Source organism: Panicum hallii, chromosome 4, assembly GCF_002211085.1.
Source record: "Panicum hallii strain FIL2 chromosome 4, PHallii_v3.1, whole genome shotgun sequence".
NCBI classification, from domain to species: Eukaryota; Viridiplantae; Streptophyta; class Magnoliopsida; order Poales; family Poaceae; genus Panicum; species Panicum hallii.
This window is the reverse complement of record NC_038045.1, coordinates 45,278,535-45,296,722: the sequence shown is the minus strand read 5'-3', so window position 1 is coordinate 45,296,722 and position 18,188 is coordinate 45,278,535. Positions and strand designations below refer to the sequence as shown.

Genomic DNA, 18,188 nt, shown 5'->3' with positions numbered 1-18,188 from the left:
AGTCATAAAGATCTCAGTGGAAACAAGTCAACAACAACAGTATAACACCGAATCAAATGTCCTTCGCAATCTACAGTCTATCCCATAAACGTACAGAAATAAGAGTATCCTGTAAGGGGGTTAGTTCTGTCTTTAGCCCTTAAATAACCATCATGACTGAATTCAAAGTCAGCATCTGCGACTTTAAAGCATACAAGCAGTTCTCGAGTCAGCTGTATTTAAGCTACAGATTTCTCATTGGAATCTTGGTCTTTTTGCTGGGCCTTGATCAATGATAGGGTCAAGTTGAGGTGGTGCCTCTGATGCCAGCACATCATCTGGTGCTTTCTCTTGTTCTGCTGATGGCGGGACATAGCCCTCAGGATAAGGTGGAGGTGGAGGGGCAGCGCCTATCTGCAAAGAAATTGTGTTAGAATTTTAAAAATATGATTAATCAACAAAGGAAGAGACAACAGGTCAACGGGATCAACAACTACCCTACAATTTCTAGTCAGAAGTTAACAAGGAGGAATATCTACACGACATTTACTCTTTTGTCTAATTAGCATTATCATCTGTACCAAGTGACCATGTAACAGAAGACATTTCCTCCCTGAACCACAATCCCACATAACGTGTTAAGTTATTAACTGCAGAAGAAGGAAATATATTACCTTCCTTTTCAAGGATGAGAGGATATGATCAATTCTTTTAAGTTCCTTCAGGTCAATTGCTTCCTTTTGTGTCTTTGATTCAGAGGCTGCTGCATCAGACTCGGTTTCCACTGCAATGTATAAAACAAACATTCCTAGTGACACTTTTTTCAAAGTGAAGCAACATGCAAAGAATGACCAACGGATTAAGATAAAAGAAACTTTTGCATCAAAACTAAGTTGCACCCACTATTTTGTTTCTGTTTTCAGCTCCAATAGCCAAGCCAAGCACTAATAGGCAAATAGATCAAGTTAACAATTCAGTTCCAGACTACCGCCAAAGATTGCAAAAGCCAGTATTTTGATAGTTTGATACAGGCTTTTGCAATGAACCATACAAGGACAACAACAAAACCTTTTTCCCAAGCAAGTTAGGGTTAAGCCAAGTATGGAACAACTATAGCCGCACCTACAAAAATGTTTCACTACTGCCAGCACTCACTGTGTTGCACCCAGGATTCCATCTGGTGATAACAAGAATTACAGAACTGCTGCTCTTGTACCATGCTCTCTAAAGTTGGGTTCAGAGAGTTTAAGTTCTGTTGTCAAATCAAACATAGCAACTAATACTATTAGAAGGTTAAAAGCCAACAAAATCGATAAAAATGAAAAGAAAACACACCGACTCAGTAACACGAAACTGACAGGTAACCTATTTTCTGTTGGGAAACCAGATTGTAAAACATTGGTGTAAACAGATGAGCACAGCTTGCAGATTAAACCAATTTGGGCATCTCTAACTAATTTAACACTCATGTTCTTTAGGAAATTACAGATTTCATGGATTTCAATTTGATGGTGCTGTCGTAAAACTGAGTAAGATTGAGATATTCTTTTGTAGACTATTGCTTTTGCAATTTTACTGGGCTATTTTATAAATCGGAAATATCGGATACTTTAGAGATAGTATCACATGTTTCTATTTGAAAGTTTATACACATGATGAATCCATCATAGGTTTTTCTGTGAGTAATGGCGGTGGCAAATGTTTGATTCAGTAGAAACCATGAAGAATTAGACCAGTTGATTGTTCCATGGGAGTATCTCGCTAGAGAGAGAACAAAAATTTGGCCAAAGATTTGACCTCAGTGCCATTTAAGACATCAAGTTTCTTTAACCAGGAATAGTATACCGCCATGGGGATGAGACACTTTTACCATCGATATGTGAGAAACAGGCAAACAGAAAAGTAATGTAAAGAACAGGTAAGGCACCAGGATCATACCATTCCCGATCTTCTCCAACTTTGAACATGCCACAGTAAAGGCTTTTGATATATGATGCATAGCCCTACTCTGCAATGTTACAAGAACAGTTCAGGTAAATCTCGCCTAGGACCAAAAATACACAATTCCATTAGCACAGTCTACTGAAAATGTCCACAAGATGAAATGCTCAGCTAACAAAAAAATGTTCACAGCACATTTGATCGCATTGATAATCAGAAAAAAAGCAGAAACTACAATCCCCTTGCAAAACATAGGAAAAAGAGGAGAGGATATACTATGCGTGAGGCGAAGACGTTGCAGAGCTGTGGCGCCTGGTAGATGGAGCCGTCAAGGATGTAGTACGCGAGCATGGGGCTTGATTTCTCGGGGCTCTCCCGCTTCTGCTTCCGGATCACGAACAGGTGCGGCTCCATCACCTCACTCAGCACGTACTCCATGCCGGTCATCTTCCTGCGACCACCGCACCACACGGATCGAACATCCCCGAAAATTCCGACGAATTGGTGAGAGATGGGGATCCGAGCTAGGATCATACGTGAGTTGGGACATGTCGAGGGGGTGGATTTGTCGCGAGCGGAGGGCCTCGTTGTTGCAGGTGATGTCGTAGAAGGGGGAGAGCGCGAAGTAGTCGAAGACGAGGTTGCGGTCGAGCGGGTAGCTGTTGAGCCACAGCTGGTCGCGGAAGCAGATCCCCGTCATGTCCGTGCCCGGCGGGGGCGGAAGCCCGCCCGCGCCGTCGGTCCCCGGGGGCGGAGGCGGCTGCCCCGGCGGGGGCAGCGGCGTCGCCGACATCGCTCCGCTCGGGGACTCTCTGTACCCCTAGTATAAGCGCCCTCGGAACACCGAACCGGACGGGTTGCAACCTGCTAGTAAGCAGAAGGTGGCGGTGCCCGTGAGGCGAGTGGCGGCGGCGGCGAGACGGGGAGGTGATGGCCCAGGCAGGAGAGCGCTTGCGCCGAACGTGAGGATTCGGGTCTACAACAATTACTGCAAGATGAGCTAATTTTGAAAACCTACGTCTCATAATACAACTTTATCAGATCAGATGCTGACTAAGATTATTACTCTCTCCGTTTTAAAATGCAGATCATTTTGATTTTTTAGATTCACAATATTTACTATATATATCTAGATATATTATATATCTAGAAGTATAGTAAAATATATGAATGTAGAAAAGTTAAAATAGCCTACATTTTGAAACGGAGCGAGCAAATGCTAAAAACGACTAACCATGGTAAGAACGTTGCACTCAATCCCCAGTTCACACTAAAAAATGAAGATTTATTTGGTTGGACGAAGAGCTTATGTGGTATATTAGGAACAGGAGAGAAGCTAACACCCTCCGAACAGATCGGTATAGATGTCATAGATAGATGTACCAAAATTTCAGTCATAGGTAGGGTAATTTAACCAATATTGTGAACAGCGGTATAGTATTCATGTATAACCATGAGCGGCGCGTTGAAACTCATCCCATGATAAAAATGGAACATCCTTCTCCTTGAGAAATATATAGAACTTTGAAGACAAAAACAGAACGTTCGTTTATTAGAAAAATATAGAACTTTATTGTCAAAGCAATAACGTTCAGTTCATAAATATGCACAAGTAAATTCTGCTCAACAGAATGCGAACATTTAAGTGTGCTATTATTTTTCACATATATATACCACTATATCCAAGTTGCCGATCAGAAAGATCAACGTCTCCCTCGTAAACGGGGGTCCGGAATAGCAGTCAGTGAAAGCGCACCGGGAAAATTGCCCATTACAACATCAAAATGAACATTACTTCCTTAAGGCTTCGTTCGGCAGCGGCCAGACCAGGTTTCGATCCTCTCCAGAACACTCCGGTTTTCAATACAGGCTGCTCCGTTCCACCCGCCCATCCCGAGAAAACCGAACAACGCCTAAGCTGGAAAGTAATCAGACTTACAGCAGTGCAGACATTTATCAACTGCAGCTACATTGTATTTCAGGATCTTACACATACTTCCTCTATTTTTATTTACATGTTGTATTAGATTTATCCTAAATTAAATTTAGCCAACTTTAATTAAATTTATAGAAAAAAATAATAACGTTTACACTACCAAATTTGTTTCATTAAATCAAAGTATACATTGATAGTACACATGTTGGATAGTATAGTTGTTGCTATATTTTTTTATATAACCTTGATTTAGGATAAATCTAATACGATATGTAAATAAAAATATGTAAATAAAAATGGAAGGAGCACGTAGCATGACAGTTGACAGGCATAGGCGGCACAGGCACAGGCACAGGCAAGGAATATCTCTTGCCAAAGAATAGTGTTACAACATAGGCTTCCTCTTAGTATAAACAAAAACAGTTACAAGGGATGCCCTCAAATGGCATCCATATACAACATCATATAACTCTACAAATGAACTAACTCTACGATGACCGGACATCCTTGAAAACACCACCTCTTTCCATCTCCGCAACGATCTCTTTCAAGGCCGGCACTTTGCTGGCTAAGGTTCTGTACAATCTTGAATACCTGGCTCTTGTACCATCGGCTGTTCGGGCCAAGGCAAGCAAACTGACTGCCTCTGGCAATTGCTCAAACACACCTTTTATTTCCTCAAAGCTCAAGTCTGCAAGAACAGATGGTCTTGGAACGACACGGATCACCTCGCCACCTTTAGGTTCCTGAACTCGCAGATCAGCCTTAATCACCAGTTCACTGCTCGAGTTTGCTCCACATTTTATGATGAAAGGCGCAGTTGTTCCCGTGTTGAACTGCAGGACGTTCCACTGTGCCACCTCACTTTCTCCCAATGCATTAGACTGCGGGGCAGGATCATCGGGGTCTTCTTCCAATGACTGCACCAAATACGTGGCATTATTACGTCAAAATAGGGTTGAACTGCACGTTGTTGTGAAAATTACATTCTTTAAAGAAAAGATAGTATGGAGACTTTGGATTAAAAATGCTTGTAGTAAAGCTTGCGAAAATCATATACAATAAGCTTTATTCATGAGTGACATAGTGAAGTTATTGCTTAGTCTAATATCTGCTAGAAGTCTTTAGCTAGTTCTAATTGTCTGATATATTGAATATTGAGTGCGTTTATTTAGGTGTACTGTTGTTCTTCTGGTCTCTAATGCGAATAAGACATGGACATGAGGCAATCTCTTGTACTTTCACAGGCTGATAGATATTTAACAGTTTTGCAATTGTAAAAAAAAAAGTCTAGTGGATGCTGTGACAGACATTAATGAATGGGGTAATTGTTGCAGGATGCAGGATGCAGGATGCTACCTCACAAAAAATAGCTCGCTTCTCGAATTTCCAGATTCTGAAAGTTAATTTCAAACTGGAAAAGACTGCCTAGATTTGGAGGAAATAATATGCTTGGGCTATATATTTGCCAATGTGCTGCCAAATAACCATAATTCTAGCAAATTGGGATGTAAACATGAGTGCCAAAATGCGTGCATAATATAAGATGCAGAATACATGTAATGTCAAATCCTAGTTCCTGTTCAGAGACTCATCAATGTAGATTATATGTGCAAAGTTGGGAAGAAGGAAAAAAAAAAGAAGGTAAGTAGATAACTGAAAAGTCGAAGTACGACGGGCACGCTTAGGTTCTACTCACAAATGATAATGGCAAAGAAGATGTAGGGAAAACAAACTCATTGAGGGATAACCAGATAAATACCTTCATCATGTCATCATAATATTTTTCAAAAGTAGTATGTATGTTTCTAGCTTTCTTAATAAAATTAGGTAGTGGCCACTCGACCTAAAAGGTGATATTGATTCTATTAATTCAGAAGCAATAATTCCAAAGTACTATCTACATACCTCTACAACTTTCCGAGCCTCCATGATCTGCTTCTGAGCACATGGATGATCTATGTCAAGAAGAGAAGGCATCTGTGCCAAGAGGTCATCCAATGATTCTAGCAGAGATTTCCTTTTTGATTTTCTCATAGGTCTTGTAGAGCTTTGTCTCATTACTTCCTGGTGTCACAGAATGAACAAGCACCACAAGTTAGCAAACATAATAAAAGCTAGATAACTATATCTGCATGGACAAAGTATCAGACCTTGATTTGCTTCAAGATGTTATCTAGAGATATGAGAGATGCTAATCGCGCATCCTCAGCAGCAGTAGGAGGATTTCGAATAGGTGAACCACCTTCTTCTTTGGTTAACAAGGCGGTGTCAGTTCGCATTTGTTGCATAATCTGATAACAGCACGGAATAATTGGGATCACTTAAGTACAAATGTCACACACACACCACAAAAAAAAAAAGAAGCATGTGAAGCTACAGAAAGAATGCATCATCGCTTAAATTTATGATTGCATGAGAATCAGAAATTTAAGATGCAGTCAGAAATCATTTGATTAAACGAAGCACACAGATCTGGCAAGTGCAACAGGTGGAAAGATGAAAAATGGAGGGCATCATGCGGATTCAGGTAAGCACCTTTCTCCTTTTGTGATCAACAGACTCCAGAGCAGAACGGAGTTTACTGACATGTGCAGGATCATCAGCCTCCTCCGTTGCCAATGTGCCAGCTATGTCCTGAAAAATTGTGAAGGATAAGATAAACAACTTTAATAAATTTGGTCGACCAGATGACGAGTCCAGGAAATGAAACCTTCAAGTGCTGTAGTTGTGATGTGTAGACACGCTTTGTGTATTCCGATAAAAGTTGTCCTAAAGCATCAGTGGTGGGGGGCTGTGCTGTACCAAGGCCAGCCATCCATCCATCCATAATAGCAGTTGACAGCAGTTCAAGCTGTCCTGAAGCTCCACCAGCAGCATCTCCACCAGTTACAGATAGAAACTCAAAGTTCTCAGCAAGCCATGCACGGATTTGGCGCTGTAATTCACCAGCTGGTGTGTGAACAAAGAGAGCAGCTAAAGCCTTGTTTCCAATTGAAAAGGCCTTGGCATCCTCAGTAATTTCCCGAAGTTTCCCTCCAGTCACATGTTGTCTCCAAGTTTCCTGTCCATTATTATGACATTAGCAATAGACTGATCCAAAAGGAAAATAAATGCCAGGCCAGATGGTGCTATCAATAGATCAGCATACCATGTTGAAGCTCAACACATTGACTTCACTACAACTACCTAAAATCCATATACTAGGACATGGTTACATTGGAAACAATGAAGCATAGGATCTCAAAGGAACATATATGTGCTGCGAAGGTCCACAAGAGTGGCGTGTAAACTAGTTCCATAAAAATGCTGCAACTAAGATTAAGAAGAGGCTAATAGAATTATCTACAATCAACATTCAAGGAACAATATTTTACCTCCTCAATACCACGAAGCTTCAGAACAATCGAGGAGAGCTTCGATTTCTTTTCCTGCTTAATGTTCACCTTGAAACCATGCACATGTTCATCAACTAGGGCGGTTCGGGAACTATAATCATGGTGGTAAGCAGGAGACCTGCCAGGACTACTTCCCCTGCTTGAACTTCTACTTCGACCAGTATTTGATTTCTCCAAGAAACGCTCAACTGGAGAGACCTTTATGAAACAAGGTCAGAGAGACATATACTGTTATGATTAATACAAAATGATAACATAGCTGCTTAGAGTTCTTCGAAAAATTAAATATAAACAAAAGAGTAGAATCAACATACCTTGATGGACTGTAGTTCTGGTGACCTAGCAAGCAAAGATCTAATGTATAATATCCTGACTCTTGAAACTAACATAGTATCCATAACTTTTCTTGGTTCCATTTTGCGAATAAATGAAAACACAGCATCACGGATCTCAGCAAGTATCTCATGCTCCCTAGCTGCACCAGCTTTGATAACTGCAGCCAAAACCTGCACAGAAAACGTTTTCACTATTGCTTGTGCTTGGAAAACATTAAATTGGAAAGAAGAAAAATAAAATCCAATATTGATACTATCTGTTGGGGTGGTATTCATTACCAGCATCAAAAGCTTGTTAGCACCATCAGCTATTGCAGCAAATCCCTCAAACTGGTCTGGATCAAAATCCATCAGTGCAGACGTAAGGTACTCCCCAGCAGGTGTAGTTTTTGCTAGCTCATTGCTTGATTTCACAATAGCTCCACTGATTTCAGTTTTATCCTGAGACGCCGTTGATGCAAACACATCTGGCGATCGACTTTTGCTGCTGTCACTCCTGCAGATAGAGTTGTAAATTTTGACTCCATCATATCTCTCAATGCTCTTTACATTCAGTACTATTGACTAATTGTATACGTAGCAGTTAATTACCTGCCTATCTCCCTTCCTTGAGCATTAGCTGGCTTGTTTGCCGAAGGGCTTGAAGCCTATGAAAGTAGTCAGTAAATCCCTGAGAACCTTGTAGAAATTTCTTGGGAACACAAGTACTAATAGGTCACATATTCCCATATGCTAAGAAGAAACTGTAGAAATTTCTTGGGAACACAAGTACTAATAGGTCACATATTCACATATGCTAAGAAGAAACTTTATCACTATCACTGTTTATAAAGAAAGTATTGTCCACTTTACATATAGAAGATGAGATTTGAGATTTGACAGTGGGAAAAAAAGAAGGCAGCAACTACAACTCTCATGCCGGTGCTATTTATCTACACCCTAATAAGCTTCGCGCAATAAAGTTTCAGAAAAATTGTTCAGTCAGAAATTCAAGTTTACTGAACATTGCAGAAACAAACAAGCAGCAGTAGGCAAACTAGGGGCAATTTCCTAATATGTCCAAATAGGTCTTTACTAAATCCATCACATTAAATGAACAAAAGGGAATATGCTGAACACCTATTCTTCATAAACTAAATTTGGGTAGAAGCTAGACATCATAAGCAATGAATGATATTGATCATCAACTACAGACTTTAGAATGTTGAATTATTGTCCCTTAACAAAAAAAAGTTGCCACAAGATGTCCTACAAAAATCACAGACGCATGCAGGACAGCAGTCCCACGAAACAACCAAGTAATTGAAAAGGAAGTTAAGAACGCAGAGCACAACAAAAGGGATAAAGAATACTTTGTGACAACCTGTGGTGCGCTTCCTAATCCCGACTTCCCTGTAAGTCTGTCAAAAAGCTTCTCATTCTCTTCATGCAATTTCTGCATTTGTTTTTGCAGCAGAAAAAGAAAGGTATGTGAAAATGAGGTAAAACAAATGAAGGAGATACAAAGTAAACTTAGATCAAATAATGGACAGATCATGCATCAGCAGGAAACTTAGATCAAAGTTTCAACTGGAGGTCAACAGGAAACTTGAATTTTGTTAACCTAAACATAAATAATGGACAGATCATGCATCAGCAGTCACAATCGATCGCGCAAGCATGGCAACAATTTTCAAAAACAAAAGTGGCCGAAGGTAGGGGAAAATATCAGCAAAAGTTAGAGGAAAAAGGATTAGGTACTCAGTCAAAGGTTTTAAAATAAATCAGTGTGAACAGATCTCTAAACTTATAGCTGAAGATAGCAAAGTAAATGTAAAAAATAGAGCAGTTAGAATAAAACTGGCAGGCCATACTTTCTCAATTCAGAAATTAGGTAACAATTAAGAATATTGCACTTAGGATGATACCATGACAAAACAAAAACATCTATAACAAATTTTTCTACTACTCAACTCGCAATGCAAGTTGCTCCAAACAGTGAACCCATCCTATCTGCAGATTCTGTTCTATCATGCAACGATTGTTTCAAACAACTCAAGGTGGCCAAATTGAGGTCACTCTATATGGGCGTACATTAACTGGCAATCAGAATATGCCCATCGTTCAAACTTTCAAGCCTTAGCGAAAGGTTCCATGGAGTATCTATACCTCAATAAGGGCATCCCTTTTTGCCAATTCCTCCTCAAGCCTTTTGGTCACTGACGATGAGTCAGCAGTTGACTCCGTTACCTTTGGGGAAGAAATAACTGAAGTAGCTTCAGACCCAATAGTTGATCTAGCGTCACTAGCATTGAGGGCCTCATTAAGCTGAGATTCAATGGTCTTGAGTTTTGCCTGCAAATTATATAAAAGAAACAAAAATGGAAGCCATAAGTGACATGGTAGGACTAGGGATCGCAAAGAACAAGGGCAAGATAAACCAGTTTGCCCTCCCTTGGAGGCTCTGAACTATTTAGGTTGTGAACAAGGTTGTCTCTTATATAGGGAAAAAAGCCATTTTACTCCCCTCATCTATTCACTTTGTCCATCCCACTCCCTCATCAAACTGTTGACTCAATTTAATCCCTCCTATTAATACTGGCTTAAATTAACCCCTAAGCAGGATTTCCAACTGGTTTTGCCTGGACGCGGTTTTGACCGAATCCAATTGCGCTAGAGGCCAACTAATCCATTGCCGTGGACAAATAGAGCTGCCGATTGGGTTGACCATAGTGCCACACGCCAAGAACAGCCCGCTCCCATTCAACGTCGCACTGCACCGCCCGAGCTGAGCCCACCAAAACCGAGACATCGCCCCCTCCCCACGCAACTAATGCATTACCATCACCCCCCAACTCTGCCTCTCTGTTAGACAGATCAGTACCATGTGATATAGTAACTGCGTGAGCAGTACACGCCTAACCTATGTCTTTGATCCCTGTCCCATACCATAACAATAAGGGAATATCATGTAATGGTAAAAAGTATATGCTTCAGACATATTACAACAATTAGCAGAAACACAATCACTCCAGCAGGTTTACGAAGATATAACATTGGCCGCTAACCATGGCACCATGCTCAAATCAGTTCCAAACAGTGCAAGTGAGTAACACTAAGGGCGGAATCTTGATCGGAAGACTATAATGCCATCCCCCAATTAAAAATCAATTTTGACTGGCAGTCCCTGATGAGTAGGCATGATGAGCAGGGGCTAACAATAACAATACTCTTGCTAATCACTGTCCCTAATGAACAAAGAACTATTAGAAAGAGGTAGCATTCAAGTTTGAATATTTTATGCCCAACTAGTAAATATATGAAAAGTCACTTGGGCAAAACATAATCTTAGCAGAGTTCAAATCTGGTATGTTTGGACACAGGACAAATAGGCATATAGGATAATGTCACGGTGAAAAGCAACAAATTCGAGGAGGCTGGTACTGAGTTATTAAATGTGGCACAAAGCATGTCTTGGAAAAAGGGAGTATAGATTTTATGGCTGCATTCCGAAAAGCCCTCATCAGGAAATGATGTGATCCCATCCCATGGTTGTCTTCATTATGGAGCCAATACTTGCTAAATTGAAATTAAACTGTTCCCACCAATTATAGGTTGCTTTATGTAAACAATGGTTGCCATTTCCGTGGATTACCTGACATATACATTAATCAGAGATTGAGCAGCCCACATATAAACCACAAAACTAATATTTGCTGAGCTCTCATATTACCATATATAATAGACTGACAGTACAGTGAAGGTAACTACATGTCAGATATATGTCACAATGCATGTTTGCAATCATGAAGAAAAATAATAGCAAAAACCTACAACATTTATAAATAAGCAACAGGAAGAAAAGGCAATACAAAATAAGTAAGTTCTGCCAAACATGATTCAATGAACATACTTGTTAGAAAAAAAATATACAGATTGATAAAATTGAACCTGTAGTGACTGAATTGTTAAATCACGTTCTTGCATCCTGAGTTTCTGTTCTTGTTCAACTTTCAAAAGTTGAGAAATCTGATCCCTCAGCTGGTTATTCTGCTCTTTCTCAATCTTGTGCTTCTCAGCAAGCATTAAATTTTCAGACTGCAACAAATAACGAGACAACTAAAATGTCAAGTATCTTCAATATTTAAGAACTCAAAAAGAAATGGATGGAATACTGTATATCAAGTCTGGAAGGTATTGTTAAGTAAACTGCAACCAAGAGCCAGGGCATCATATTACATGGATTTAATAGATGCATAGTAACAGGTGTAAGAATGAAGAGTGAAGATGAAGCAAATATGACTATCCACTTAAACAAGAAAGGCCTTCTTCTCAGGGAATAGCAGGCAAGGAGCCTAGTGAAATATACTGATAATAACATTAGCACCCACAGGATCCAATGAAAAGGTACATACAAGATATGACCAGCACAAGGAAAAAATAATGGCTCATATAAAGCTTGTCCCTAAAGAAAGATCAACAAATCCTCTTCTTGCTCCTCAAGAACATACAATTACGATTCAGTATATATACCTTCAGAACAATGTTTCATTGCTTCATCTATTGAGAGAAAAAAGATTCCACACTGGTTTGAGAGAGAGAAAAAAAGATTGCTAACATATTAGAATCAACTACTCCCAGGACGCTGAAATCTCTGAGCTCAGACAAACTATCATCCAAACTTAAGATAACTCAACAGAAGAATTTCTAATTGCATCATGATTGACTGTCTTGGGTACTATTTAATAAAATCAGAAGCAAACGCTGCAGATAAATCAAAAGCAACCTTGAGATCAGCTTGGAGTGTAGAAGAAACTCTCCAGGCCTTCTGAACTTCATTGAAGAGCAGTGTGCACTGGTCATTAGCCTCTTTTAGAGAATGTTTTAACCCCAGAACTTCTTGCCGCAAGTCTAGAACCTCCTTTTCTTTTTCATGCAATTCTTTGCGAGAATCATTTGCCTGTAAATGAACCAGAAAGGTGGTTACAAGTAGTTATACTTTGAATGATGCTGGCGCAGTGCCAGACTTGCATGTGGGTGCCAGGTTCGGCAAACAAATGAGATCCAAGGATCAAGCTGCCTATTATTTATGTTAATAAAAAAATTATTTTAATAATTCTACCCACTATGTTGGATGTGTATGCAGCACTAAAACTAACAAAACACAACCAGAAATAATAATATGCACCATCTGATCCCATGGAGAAAAGCAAAGAAATGGGCAAAAGGCTTTTCTCGAATACGCAGGAGAGCTGCGTATCATTGCATTAAGAAAGAAGTAGAAAGGCTAAAATAGCCATACAAACACACACGCACCCCCACACACACCCTGGGCAAAAGGCATGGTGCATCTCTTATAATGAATCTATCATGGCCAGCATAGCTCCCAATGGCTCTTCTTTCCCACCTCCCCTCTCTTCTTCCTCCCGAGCACTACCAACTCTTACAATAGCATGCCAATTGTGAGCAACCAAGAAGAAAATGCGACACGAAGCCAACTGCATCTAACATGTAGATGCACAGAAAAAAAATGTGGGATTGAGTGTATCAGTAACACAGGTTATTGGAACAATTTAGATATCAATCAAAATATTCAGAATCATACCACATCTTTCCATTTCTTTATTGTGTCACGATTGCCAAGGCTCAGTTCAGCATTTCTTGCTCTTGCAGAAAAACTGAGTGTGGACAAAGTTCTTGACAAATTTGAAGCACTTGGACTTACATGCACAATCAACAAGATCTTCGAGCTACTTCCTGCACCAATGAAGGAATGTCAAAATACATGCGCTAACAGAGGGCAAAGATTACATTATGCCTCTGCTTCTAACGAAGGAGCAGAAGCACTCCATAGCCAAAAGAAGACTGTTTTCCACAACAAAGGTGCATTATGTTTGGGAATAAAGAAGCTAAGAAATTTTTATTAACTAATTCAATAACTGACAGTACTTAGATTTTCATTTTGTTCCTTTCCATTATTTGGGTGAATTACCTCCAATTCATCAAACAAAATTTTTTTCCAACACCTTTACAGCAGAAAGGCATCAAAACAAAGTATTAGCCCAAGAATGGTGCTACCTAGTGAGTCAGCTAAGATTTGTGTGATTCTTGAATTCCCTGAAAGAACAGGCTCCTTCTTGGCGCTTAAAGAGGCAAACGCATCACCCAACCTATGCAAACAAAAGATGTGGGCAGCTTTAGATACAACGAAAAGAATGCGCCATCAAAGGTAGTATGCCACATAACAAGGGTCCAGTTTACTAGGAATCAAATGGCCAATTATTATAACAAACGGAAAAGAAGAAATATGGTCTCAAATCAAGCTACTTACGCAGAAAGTGATTTCGAGACATGAAGGAAATCTGTTACATTGTCCCTATTGGCATCTTCTTCAAGCAAGCATTCACTTGCTGGCAAATCCACTAGAGAAAGCTTACTGTACAGATGCTCTCCTGTTACGTAGTTTCTGTAGTGTATATGAATGGTAATGATCCTGAAAAGAACAATTTAAACAACAAACTAAATAACTCAAATTTCAATAGACAGGTGACGCTGAAGGAAATAGAACACTGCAAAACATAGTATTAGCAGCCTATAACCAGCTGCTGAGGAAAAAAAGTGACTAACAAGCAAGCAGGAAAGAGCGTCATTTTTATTTGCCGGAGAGAAAGTGTGCCATTATTAAATTATCAAGCAAGCAAATGGAGCTGGCAAGTCTGTCACCTAATTGCATGAATCATTACATGCTAAAATAATTATATCAGGAGTTAAACAACAAGTAAACTCAAAAAAAATATAAGGATACATAATAATACAGTGATAGCATTCTACAGAAACAAACAAGAAATGTTTCACGTACAGGTGAGAAACCATGGCCTTTGGCGAATTTACTGATCGGTTTTGAAGTGCTGTCTTTAGTGCCCCAGAAAACTCCAGTGGATTTTCAACCTTTTCTTGGACAAGTTCCACAAAGGATTCTTGAACACCCACTCGAACTTTTGGGACAGTGCTGCTAGATTCTGACAGCAAATCCCTAACCTGTGTTGGAAAGAATACACAACCTTAGCTCCTTATTATATCATACACAGTAAAGTAACATGGAGCAACATGTCTTTATAGCATAAAGAAAATCAGTGAGAATATTTGTAGAGCTCAAAGGCACCTGATCATTGTAGAGCTCACAGGCAGTAAAATAGAAATTAAAATGCGCAGTAGAAGTAGTATCTGAGTTTGAAAGATCAAACAGCTCTTCAAAGCTCCGCAGATATAAGCCACGATCGTGACTAGATCCTTCCTGGAAAGAGAACATGAAAATTTATGTAAAAGATGTTGCACACATGTATTTAAACACATGTCAGCAAACAGCTAAGAAATCATGTAAGAATATCAGTGCTTTGTGTGTGTAAAGTGCTGACTGACTTCAAGTAGAATACTGATACTAAATGACAAAATGGTATAGATATCCAAGGAGTAGAAATCAGATTTACCCAAACAAAGTAATTCTAAAACATTAGCATCACCGGATAAAGAAACCGTAGCATCAACCAATACAAAAAACCTTAGCATCACCCATGGCAGCTCATAACTTACTACATTTACCCACCAAACCAACGTAACGTGCCACTTCAGAAGTCTGCTATGTTTCTTTGTGCAAGCAATTAACACTACTGTTTTGTTCTGGTAGCTGTTTAAAATATGTTTCTTTTGCAAGAGGGCATAAATTTACAAAAGACCAAGTTATAGTATGTCATTGTTTAAACACAGGAAACGAACTTTGATTGTAGTATGAAATCAAAGAGTGTCGGATTGCGTCAGATCCCACAATTCATGGTCTTAAGTTGGGATCTTGGTGGTTCAAACGCTGTGTAGCCTTGCGCTATGAAGAAGCATTTAAGACAGTATCTGTCTTATCAAGTAAGAAATTAATATGGTGCTAAAAGACAATTTGCACATGATTCAATCCAAAAGAGCAGGTTAAAAAGTGGCACGCGCGAAGGTGTCAAAAATAACCCAAGCAATGAACTTTCTAGTATGGCCTATGGGAGTTCAGGGGACAAAATGTGACACAAAAAAGTGATGCTTACCAGTGTATGTGTTTTGCCAGAACGGCTTTGACCATATGCAAATATGGAAATATTGTAACCATCCAGGGCAGATTGCACAAATGGTTGAACATCGTGGAAAAGTTCACCTGAAAGGAAAATTGAATGACTGAAAAATGTAAGAGCAATATATTTTTTTCTCGAAAGCGCAGGAGAACTGCGCATCATTATATTAAGAATAAAGAAGGGGTACCCCCCAAAGGGTTACAGATATGAAGGGACTGTAACACTCCCTAAAAGTACAAATTCTCTCTCTCTCTCTCTCTCTCTCTCTCTCTCTCTCTTAAAGAAAAAACACCAAGACCAGAACTAGACCAGACACCCAAAAATTAGGTGGTTGTAGGGGCCAGGGCAAGGAGGAAGGAGATTCCTTTAGCCCCAGCAATAGACCACTGCTGCAGATCTTCCCTGGTGGTTGACAGTAATATAGTATGACAACATAGTATTCAATGAAGATTTTGCACAATGTAGATCCTTTGAATTGCACCCTACATTGCTGTGCAGCTACCGATAAGAAAGGATATTTAGAACCCCACTCCACTACTCTTACCTTGCCCAATGTGGGGCCCATATACCCTATCAAACTCATAATCCTTCTTCGGATTGGTTAGAGATTCATCTCCTGTGTTTACACGGATAGTAAAATCATCTGGAAACTCTACTACTGATGGACCCTCATCTTCAAATAGTGGCATGCTACGACAAAACACTTTGACATTGCCTGAAAGATGTTGAAATTTCATAAATTATCACAGACAACTAAAATATGCCATATATAAAAGATATTTTTAAGCTGGAACAATACTAGAACATTGTGGAGTACCTTTCAAGGTCAATAGGTCATTGAAAAGCCTTTTCTTCTCATGAATCAAAGGGGTGATTCTAGCTTCAGTCTCAAGGGCAGCTTGATCTAAACCAGAAAAAAAATCTCAGAAAACAATGCAAAAGAATACAAAACACAAGGATGATAACCCAAAAGAGAGCATAAGTTTGGGAATATGAGAGTTGCCACTTTACAATACACCTCCTTGGCACCTGTACAACTGGCTGGTATACAAATAGGGGGGAAAAGGTAACCCAGCCATAATACCATACGGTGCGCTAATCAACTAAATTTACTGAAACAAGGATAATGCTTCAGTTTACTGAAAGACATGAAGAGTGAATTTACCTAATTTTCGAGTTCTGTCAGCAAGGAATCCAAGATAGCGGGTGACACGGCCCAGTTTTGCATTAGAATACTCAAGAAGGTCACTAGCTTCCTGTCTAAGCTCCAAGCAGTCCTCTCTAGCAAGCTACAAGAGTTTAAAAATGTAAGTTAGCCATAAATGAGTAGATGGCAACATAGAGATAAAGAGCATGAACTGGATAAATACACTACCAAGGACAATAGATCAGATTTTTATGTGATACTATCATGCTAAAACATGGCAGTAAACATACAAAACAGGATAACAGTGTTGCCCAGGAATTTCTTCTTTGGGCTCTATAACTTATCTGCACTACTTCACTCCTTGAGATCAGGTCGTACATTACTTCTAACACTGTCCTCCCATCACATAATAGTCCAATGGAACAATATTAAAGCCCACAACACTATCACAGTATCACTAATGGCCAACCACATCAGTAACTGAAGCACATGGGCTCCCTAATCCCCTGAACTTACTTCAGTGCCAATCAAACACGCTCCAATTTAGCTCGCACATCCAACAAATTTTAAATTTCCCAACATTCATCTGCAACAGAACCACCATAGCAAGCTGTAGACCCACCATTATACCTTCACTAAGGCCCAAACAGATCGACCAAAATGGATTCCATCAAATCACCGCAACCACCAGAAGCCCAAATCATCTGAGTCAGTAAACTCATGCTAATTCATAAACCTGCTAAAGAGAACTGTACGAAGTCATCTCAATTTTCCCGCTCAACCGATGCAAAATGCTTCATCAACGGCGGCACTCCAGCACCTAACAAGCTACAACGCCAGCTCACAGCGGCTCCCGCGAACAAATCGAGCAAAACCCAGACACGCCACGAGCATCCGCCGTCACCGAATCAGAACCCAAGAGGCGGGAGTCGAGCACCTGGACGCTGTCCGCGAGCTGGTCGAGCCGGTCCGCGACGAGCACCCCGTCGCCGGGCGGCGCGCGGGGCGCCCCGGAGGAGGGGCGGAGCACCATGGCCGTCGGCGGCGCCCGCGGCATCGCGGTCGGGGCCGCCGCCGCCGTCGTCGCAGGCTGCGGCGGCTCGAACCCCGGAACGTCCCAGGACCAGCGGCCCCGCATGTCCGCCATTGGCGCCGCGGCTGCCGGAAACCCTAGATCGCGAGGGGGTTTTGGGGAGGGGAGGGAGGCGAGGCCGAGGAGGAGGAGGTGGTGGTGGTGGTGGTGGTGGTGGTGGACGGAGGAGGGGGAGGGAGACGCCCGCCTCTATTCTATCTATCGCTTCGAACGGGGGGAGAGAGCGGAGGACAGGGGCCAGAAATTTTTCCGCTCTCGCATTTCGTTTTGTT

General features: G+C 40.6%; 2 protein-coding genes across 2 annotated transcripts; both read right to left on the bottom strand.

The window, feature by feature from the left end:
• On the bottom strand, positions 1-2,882 carry LOC112888556 (mediator of RNA polymerase II transcription subunit 6). The gene is made up of 5 exons (XM_025954789.1): positions 2,457-2,882; positions 2,197-2,371; positions 1,918-1,987; positions 654-763; positions 1-393 (listed from the first exon to the last, which is right to left on the bottom strand). The coding sequence occupies exons 1-5, from the start codon at positions 2,711-2,713 to the stop codon at positions 235-237; spliced, it is 771 nt and encodes a 256-aa protein (XP_025810574.1). The 5' UTR covers positions 2,714-2,882; the 3' UTR covers positions 1-234.
• A 1,287-nt stretch (positions 2,883-4,169) lies between these two features.
• LOC112888783 (kinesin-like protein KIN-14L) lies at positions 4,170-17,970 on the bottom strand. Its single transcript, XM_025955105.1, has 23 exons — positions 17,761-17,970; positions 16,842-16,965; positions 16,494-16,580; positions 16,221-16,391; positions 15,653-15,759; positions 14,731-14,862; positions 14,428-14,606; positions 13,900-14,061; positions 13,647-13,738; positions 13,174-13,325; positions 12,355-12,528; positions 11,520-11,666; positions 9,738-9,923; positions 8,953-9,024; positions 8,181-8,236; positions 7,869-8,085; positions 7,569-7,760; positions 7,234-7,452; positions 6,570-6,920; positions 6,395-6,493; positions 6,010-6,150; positions 5,765-5,923; positions 4,170-4,776 (listed from the first exon to the last, which is right to left on the bottom strand). Exons 1-23 carry the CDS (start codon positions 17,968-17,970, stop codon positions 4,345-4,347), a joined length of 3,861 nt encoding a protein of 1,286 aa, XP_025810890.1. The 3' UTR covers positions 4,170-4,344.
• Between the last annotated feature and the right edge of the window lie 218 nt (positions 17,971-18,188).